The sequence below is a fragment of the Malurus melanocephalus genome, unplaced genomic scaffold (genome assembly GCF_030028575.1).
Source record: "Malurus melanocephalus ecotype Western Australia unplaced genomic scaffold, MMel_1.1 scaffold_1458, whole genome shotgun sequence".
NCBI lineage: Eukaryota > Metazoa > Chordata > Aves > Passeriformes > Maluridae > Malurus > Malurus melanocephalus.
Genome location: NW_026624690.1, coordinates 32,832 through 41,796, shown reverse-complemented (window position 1 = coordinate 41,796; position 8,965 = coordinate 32,832). Strand labels below are relative to the sequence as shown.

The 8,965-nt window shown below is 47.7% G+C and overlaps 2 protein-coding genes across 2 annotated transcripts in view; both read right to left on the bottom strand.

The window, feature by feature from the left end:
• Positions 1-2,785: 2,785 nt before the first annotated feature.
• LOC130587011 (zinc finger protein 883-like) overlaps positions 2,786-8,965 on the bottom strand; it is a 21,793-nt gene continuing 15,613 nt past the window's right edge. Inside the window, exon 6 of the mRNA XM_057387962.1 lies at positions 2,786-3,205. Coding sequence (XP_057243945.1) covers positions 2,786-3,205 — 420 coding nt within the window. The remainder of the gene's footprint in view (positions 3,206-8,965) is intronic.
• On the bottom strand, positions 3,282-7,638 carry LOC130587010 (HLA class II histocompatibility antigen, DQ beta 1 chain-like). The gene is given in 7 exon segments (XM_057387960.1): positions 3,282-3,355; positions 3,632-3,710; positions 6,427-6,638; positions 7,027-7,040; positions 7,094-7,175; positions 7,178-7,250; positions 7,630-7,638. Coding segments are annotated over 7 exon segments (543 nt in total).

Sequence of the window (8,965 nt, the reverse complement as noted above, 5' to 3'; positions counted from 1 at the left end):
GGGAACTCTCCCGTTTGCTGCACTCGGGGAGCCCCAAACCAAGATGGGTCCTGGGCAGAGCCTCCCCCACTCCTCGAGGCTCCGCCCTGCGCCCGTGGGGAGATGCAAAAGCACCCGATGKGAGAATTCCACTGGATYCCGGGGSAATTTCCCMCAGGGATCTGTACAGACTCCTTCTGTCCATGTGTGTGTGTGTGAAGGTCAATCTGCCATAGCAAATGTCATGGGAATGCTGCTYTCTTTGAGTCTGAAGTACCTTAGATTGGTAAGTCAGTCAGGCCTGTGAATAAGTTCCTCTTATGGTAAATTCTATGTGAAGTTATTTAACAAGTTACAGTTAAGTGCTGATAAGTTTAACTTAAGTGCTGTTGGGTCTATGAGCATAAACTGTTGATCAAGTCCAGGCTCAGTTCAGCACAGGGGTTTACTCTGACCCTTGTAGACTCAACTGTAGGGTCTTCCAAATTCCTTTTCATCCTTAACTTTTTCTTTTTCTCTCTTCTGCTCTTCTGATTGTCCCCAGCATCAAAAAAAAAAATGTGTTTGGGTTTATTTCCATTTGAATTGATTGATTTTTTTATTTTTGTTTGCTGTTTAAGCTTCCAGTAAGTGGCAGAGTGAACCTTGCCAAGGCACTTTTTCATAGTGTCGTTTTAATATGAGGCCTGTTTTTCCTGATAGATTGGCTGGTAATTTAATTCTTTAAAAGGTAATTTAATTCTTTAAATTACCTTAAAACACTAGATCCCAAGGGAAGAACAGCTCTGCAGACACCCAGGGCAGTGCAGAAGGAGCTGCTTCAGGCACCCCTCACCTGGATCCCACCTGCGCCTCATCTGCGCCCTCCGTGCATTCCGCAGGTAACCGGGGAAGAGGAACTYGGCCCAAATATCTTGGGCTATCCCTGGGACTCCTTTTGGGCAGAGTAGGATATTTTTAGCTTGYAGGACTTCAAGGCTGAGCCGCAAATGTCCCTTGGTGGGATATTGGGGGTCTCTGGAGATTACATTTCTTTGGGGCGAGTGCGGTGGGCGAGGAGCGGGGTCCCCGGGGCGTGCGGGGATCGCCCGGTACTGGCGGGGTTGGGGGGTGCTGACGGGGGTCCACACTCAAACCCCAACCACAAACACTACAATATGATACTGAAGTCTTGCCATTGTTCCACGGGACAGAATGAGAGCAGTTTCAAGCTGATCAAAATTTTGCGTGAGTAATGAACTGGAYTGAATATACCTTGCAATCATGGTATTTTCTTATACAGAGAAACAAGGCCCAAAAGGATCTAATGAGAAATAATGAACTGCTTTGGTGATCAATATTTGAAATGTCTATTCCCACACAGCACTAGATACAAYGGACCACACAAACTGATTTATGCTGACTTATAGACAAATAATTAATTATAACAGTAATATCCAAATTACATATAAAGTTGTAGTAATGCTTGTAATCTTTGGAGAAAACTCTCCTTTTGTGCCTGAATATTGGTTACCAAGTTTCACTGGGATTTGTAGTGACAAACAGAACTGATAATCCACATTTATGCAGCACAGTGTCAAACAATGTTTTTGGAGACAGGGATCATAATAACCTTCTTCCTTCCAGATGTTTATTGAAACAGGACTGCAACAAATGCATATTGTCACAAATGATGAACAAACCATGCAAATGTACAACTTAATTATTCCTTTTAGGGTGCTTAGGAAATGCTACACATCTAGTTTGGCAAAATCAGACATATTTATTTTGGCCTGACGTAAATGAGCAAGTAACTATGCATTGGTGTCCAAATATCTAAACATTTCTACAGATGTATAAACTTAAAACCTTGTTAAAGACCCCAGAACATATGAAAAAATTATTTGTCAATATGAAATAAAAACTCTAGCAGAATGTCAAATGAATACTGTCATCATAGGAGACAAACTGCTATCATTGTCTGGCCAAATTGAATGGGAAACTGTCCATCATTAGTGGGACAYTTTTTCTGGACATTCAACCACCAAAGCATTAAACATATTGGTACACCCTATCTTAATTGTGTTTATAATAATCATACTAATGACAACATTTAATTGCTTTATTTGGTATAAAGTAAGATTGATAGACAGAACCTCTGTGCCATATTGRTGAACTTGATGTTACACAGAGCTACCAAATCATCTGGTAGATAGGCCCTGTGTGGAGGCTGAACCAAAGATGACCACTGTGTGAACTTGCAAACATATGTACTTTTTCAAAACAAAAGATGYAATTTTTGGAAAACAGGGGATTTCCCTATTACTGGGAGGGTTTCCCCAGTCCTTTGCTGAAATTAGGCTCCCCAGCTGAAGCAGGGACCAGGGTGATGGTAACCAGGTATTAGGGTAATTGGTGATGTATCTTTTCTTAATTGCTTGTAGTCTGTAGTAATAACTTGATGCRCTGCCTTTCTATGCTTATTTCTGTTACCTTATAGCTTATTCCTACATTTGTTTGTTATTTGTTTATCATTTATGTAATGAACAGGCTTATCTCTAAGTACATCATTGTTTTGTTCGGATCCCTTCACTAACCACATTMATAACCAAAACCAGCCTCCCCAACCAAAACCCAATACAGCCTCTGGCCACACAAACCCAATACACTGCCTAATGTGAAATACCTGGAATGGATCACCACAATCACCTGCTCTCTGCCCTGTGCAGGTCACTRTGGATCATTCAATGTGGGTCCTSCAATKGTTGATGAAGTTKGAGCAGCAGATGATGCTCTGCTCAYAGTTGGAGTAYTCATAGGGCTTCCCTTACTGGTGGGTCTGTTGGTGTGAGGTCAGGACAGAGCTGCAAGAAAAGCTCCTCCCACACTCAGGACCCTTGTAGGSCCTCTCTCCAGAGTGGATGTTCTGGTGGTGGATCAGGTTGAAGCAGTCACTGAAACCTTTTCCACATTCCCTACACTTGTAGGGCTGTTCCTCCGTGTGGATGATCCGATGGCGGATCAGGCAGGAACTCCACCTGAAGCTCTTCCCACATTCCATGCACTGGTGGGGCCCTTCCCCAGCGTGGGTCTTCTGGTGGTGGATCAGGTGGGAGTGGAGGATGAAGCACTTACCGCATTCCAAGCACTGGTAGGACCGTTCCCTAGTGTGGATCTTCTGGTGGCAGATCAGGCTGGAGCTCTGGCTGAAGCTCTTTCCACATTCCAAGCACTGGTAGGGCTTCTCCTTGGGATGAAGCTGCTGCTGGACCATCAGCTCGGAGGTCCAGAGGCTTTCCTGGCACTGGGGGGGACTTGCCTCCTCAGATCTCCCTGGACTGGGTTTGCAGCCCCTCCTCGTGTGGGATCTCTGTGGCTTTTCCTCCTTGTTGAATTCCTGCACCATAGAGCTGCTCAAAATAGCCTCTTCCACGAGGTTCTGCCGGGAGGATTTGTCCTTCCTGGTCTCTGTCTGCAGCTCAGTGCCTGGGGGAGGAAGGACAAGTAGAAGGAAGTATTTACCTCCGTGCCAGAGGGAAGGGGAAGGAGATTCCCCCCAGTCCGTCCCCGGCAGGATGGCATCAGCAATGGGGTTTTCCTGCAGACAGGGGTGATGCTGGGCTGGCAGATGGAGCAGAAGAGAGGGAGAAATGGCCAGTGACTTCCTCCTCACCTGCCTGGGTCTCCYGGGGCATCTTCCTCTTCCTCACAGCCTTCTCCTCCACCTGTTCAAGGTTGAAGAATGAACAGTCCTGTTTTGGGGGAAAAAACAAAGTGTGAGAGTGTTGGGTTGCAGAGGTCTTTGGGCAGAAGAGGCTGGGAAAGAGGGGGCAGGGTTGGCCTGCACCCTCCAGCCCAGGACCACATCTTACATGCCCTCCTCAGGAGTGGCCAGTTCCAGCTTCATCTCACACGGGGCCAACGCATGAGATGAGGTCAAACCAGCCCRTGGTAACACCTCCATGCCACCAACAGCTCATTGTGTATTGTCCCCCTCTCACAGGATGAATCCMACCAGCTGATCAATACAGTTTCATTTCTGAAGGTTAGAATCCTACCAACTAACAATAAGATCTTCTTCTACAGTATCTTGTTGATGCACAACAGCAGACCAAACATGGCAGGGCCCTTAGACACATCTTTAGTCCCTGACACAYGGCACCATGTGGTCCACAGTGGGAACACGTAGATATTTCACTACACGAACAATAATGTGATGGAACATACTGTCCATATAAGATTATGTTACAGATATGAAACAAGGCATATAACAGAGTATACATAAAAATGTAATGCTAAAGACACAAAGCAATACTAATTTATTTTTTAACTCATTCCACCCTTATGCCCATTCAGTAAATGGATTTTAGTTGGTGGGTTTTTTAASATGTTTAGTGAGTGTCTGGATTTTTTTGTAGCTGTGCATGGACAGAGCTAGACTGGTCACTTAAGTTTATACAACAAAACTTACYAAAATTTTTACATTTATGCCCATGTTAGTATTTCTTACTAAAAGCAAGAAATCAATTGCTGCCTGATTTTGCAGCAATTCCTGTCTAATGCTGTCAAATGCCTGTCTAATGTTATTTGCATCAATTAATAAATTAGATATAACTATGCTGGTAGAATTACTTAACTTTGCTAACCAGCAGCCAAGCTTTAGWCTTGTGAGAGCTTTTGCGCTAGCAGCCCCAGCTTTTTCAGCTGGTTTTTAGACTGTGCCTTAGAAGTCTGCAGAATTTTACTTCAGTACTTTAATATTTCCACAGGACTTTTGGCCCCCCATGGCTCAGGTGCAATATCTGTACAAGGTTTTATTTATTGTAATAATCTATTTTACAGCTCCTAAATTCACTTTGGTTACTTTACTGAAGGAGATATGGCCTGCGGCTCCTTTTTTGATATATTATTATCATTTCAATTGCACAATGTTTTGAGGAAGCCAACAGAAACAGTAAGGATGACTCTGTTCTATTAGTATTATCCAATGACATCACAAACACAAAGGACTAAGGGTTTTTGCTAACTTAATTTTAAATTTTTTTAAGCTATGTTTACACAGTTTACTGTGCTATGACAACTGTATGACACTAATGACRCCTAACACACAAATACTGTTAAACTTTCACATGTAACTGGGTACTCTGATTTAAACTTTGACTTTTCATACACCACACGCAGAACAGCGTTTCTCAGATCAGTGACACGCTGCACTCTCTTGGTGCAGCCCTACACCTCCCTGACTGAGCCCTGTTTGCAGGTGCATCCCACACCCCTGGTGCAACACCCACTGATCTCAGAGCAAACTGCCCTGGTTCAGCTGCATGCTCCATTAGCCAGGAAAGTGCACAGATTCACACAAACAGCACCTCTTGGTGTAGCCACGTGCCCCACTGCCCAAGCCCTGTTTTTTAAAAACACAAAMAGCACATCTTGGCACAGCTAYRYGCCCCACTGCCCAAGCCCTGTTTTTCAAACATTCAAACAGCTCCTCTTGGTGAAGCTACACGCCTCACTGCCTAAGCCATGGTTTGTTTCGGTGATTTTTTTTCAAACACACACTAGGTCAACTCCATGCCAACAACCCCATGCTCTTACAGACCAGATTTATAAATTCAACTCTACTTCAGCTTGTTAGCAGACACACACACATGAACAGCATTTCTTGGTGCAGCTGTGTGCTTCACTGCCTCAAGCCCTGGTTTGCTTTGTTTTTGTTTGTTTTTACACCTAAAACAGTGTTAGTTACACATACACACTCAAAACACTGTCAAGCTTTTTTGTGCTTTTGAGCATCCCASCCTTGTTGCCAAGAATGTTACRTGTTTGTGAGGATGCCCATGCACAAAAACTCACAACACACTTAGAACTGCAAAGCAAATCAATTTTATTAGTTGCATTAGCAATAAATGCATACCARCCCCTGGATTCTGGAGAAGCCAAAGAGCAGCAGGAGGAGATGGAGCATGGCTTCTGAACCAAAATGGGTGGGACAGACAGTAGTGCACCTTCAGGGTGTTCCCTGGATGCAAATGGTGAGCATCATGGCATCTGCACCCTCCWGCCCAGGACCACACCTTMTATCTCCTCCTCAGGAGTGGCCAATTCTGACATCATCTCATGCTGGGCCAATGCTTGAGATGAGGTCAAACCAGCCCATGGTAACACCTCCATGCTGACAACAGCTTATTGTGTATTGTTTTCATAGGATGAATCCCACCAGGTGACCGATACATAGCTTCATTTCTGAAGGTTAGAATCCTACCAACAAACAATAAGATCTTTTTCTACAGTATCTTGTTGACGTGCACAACAGCGGACCAAATATGGCAGGGCCTTAGACACATCTTTGGTCCCTGACACACTCCCCTATTCCCCTGGGCACAGTGGGGGCCAGAGTCTACCCCAGTTCCAGCTCAGGGCTGCTCCAGGCTGACGTGCTCCACCGGGCAGGGGAGGTGACCCCACGGGAGTGGTTTCCAGCAGCACCAGGAGCTGGTGGGTCCAGTCCCCATCAGGGACAACATTGGTGGCCACCACATGCCTTGACAGCTCCTGCTGGCCCTGGAACCACCTCAGCTGCCCCTGGGCAGGGTAGAAATCCATCACGGAGCAGAGCAGCTGGCTGGGGCCAGGCTGGGAGCTCGAGGGCACCAGTGAGATGGACACACTGGGGGGCACTGGGAGAGAGCAGGGAAGGCTGGTGTGGCATTGAGAGGGACTGGGAATGGACAGGGAGGGAATGCTTGGAAAGAGAGAGGGTAGAGGGCTGTGGGGGTGGGAGAGCACAGAGAGAAAAGGTAAACATCTGGGAGGAATTGAGAATGGATTGGGAATGGACTGGCAGAGGTAATGGGAAGGATTGGGAGGGTCTGGGATGGATTGGGAGGACACTGGGAGAGACTGGGATGAAGTCAGAGAGCCCTGGGACACTGGGAGGGGGCAAAAGACTACAGGCATGGGTACAAAGAGGTCTGAGGACACTGGGGTTTTTCCCAGAGAAGTTTTGAGGGGCTCCAGGGTCATTCCCAGGGGAGGGGCCAAGGGGACACACTGCCCCACGCTCACCTCTGCAGTCCACACTGAACACCACAGTTGGACTAGGCACTGCCTGTCCATCTCAGCCCATTTTCACTCCATGTATTCCGAGTAAGGGCTCCAGTACCTGGCAATCTTTTCCCCATATGGGGCATCCCCCACAAACAGCTCGACATTGTGTTGAAGATTGTGTACTGGTTATAGATGAGCTTCTCTACGAACCTTGCTTGGTTGTTGCCATTAATGAAGTGACACTAGTGCTTTATCCGGAACTGGAACACCCCTGTGTGTGCAGGGACAGGACAAGGGGTGTCCCCCCAGCACCCCCAGCAAGCCAAGATGTCTGGGGGCCAACCCAGATCCCCAATCCACACCCCTGTGCCCCACGGCCACCATGGGACCCTCTTGCCCTCAAGTCCCACTTCCTCTTTTCATTCCTTCTCCCTATTTAGCCCCATCCTTTCCCATTGCACCACCCATTGCCAGCTGCCCCCACATTAGTTTGGGGGTCCCAGTCTCAGCTTTCCCCCCTTTCCCACCACTTTTCACACAATTCCTCAAATCCACAGCCCCCTCATGCTCAGTTTTGGGGTCCCAACCTCCACTTTTCCCCACTTCTCCACCCTCCCTCACCTTTCTCATCTTCTCCCAATCCTCAGCTCCTTTCCTGCACTTCCTTTGGGGATCTCACTTTCCCTCAACTCAGTTTGGGGGTCCCACCATATCCTTTTCCCCTTCTCCCCATTTCTCACTGTGTCCTGCCCCCCAAACCCCTCCACTCACATAAGAGCTCTGCTCCTGCAGCCASGGAGGCTCCAACATCACCAGTGYYMCCAGTACGGCCCCAGKGCTGCCACACGCCCCATGGCCAGTGCTGGGCAGGTGCTGACACCCCAAAGCAGCCACACTGTCTTGGGAGCACCAGTCTGGACCAGTGGGGTCAGCAGTGCTGCGTGCTCTGATTGGCTGAGGGCAGTTTGGGACCCTTTTCCTGAGGCTCCTCCTGGCAAGTGATGCACCATTCATTCATCGTGGTCTGATTGGCTGCAGATTGACTGAGGGCTTTTAGGGACACTGTAGCCCCGGGTAGGGGTTTTATGGGGGATCCTTGGGGTGCTGGGTAGGTGGGAACTCAGTTGTGCCCAAAAATGGGGCGTCCAGGTATGCTGGATTTCAGGTGTGTCCATGGTAAGAGGTGATGCTGACCCAATGCCAGGCACCCACCAAAGACATTCTATCCCTGCTCCCTGTAGCCATATAGGGGAGAAAACTGAACCAAGGGTTCCCGGGTTGACGTAAGGACCAGAAGAAATCCCTCACMMAACACCATCACGGGCAAAACTGGCTCTAATTAGAGACATTAACTGAACTGATTACACTGACAAAATTAGAGCAGGAGAATGAGAAGAAGAACCTTCAAAACACCTTCCCCCACGCCTCCCTCCTTCCCCCCAAGAGTGCAGGGAGTGTCAGGAATGGGAGCCATGGTCACTTCCTCCCCCTGGACTTCTCTCGCTACTCAGGGAGAGAAAGACTGAAAGAATGCAGCTTCTCCAAGCCAGGGGAGGGAAAAGGTTTTTGCCTGGGCCAATGAATCCAAGCTAGACAAGCAAAACCAAACCACACTGTGCCATGGAACACCTGGGCCATGAGGCTTTGAAAATGCCTTCCAAAAAGCCTAAAGCTCCCTCCCTCTCCAGCACCAAATGCAGGCGGTCCCGGGCCTTACAGACAGAACAACCATTTTTGGGCATAAAGAAGAGGATAATGGAATAGACTATCATCATAAATCACTCCAGTGGGTCACTGCCACAGGGTGGCCCCTCTGTCCATGGGTCTCCCATGGGGTCAGTGCCTCCTCTAAGGCATCACCCTGCTCTGGCAGGGGCTCCTCCAGGGGCTGCAGGTAGATCTCTGCATCTCCATGAAACACTGCATCCCCATGAATTTCTGCATCCAGCACCTCTGT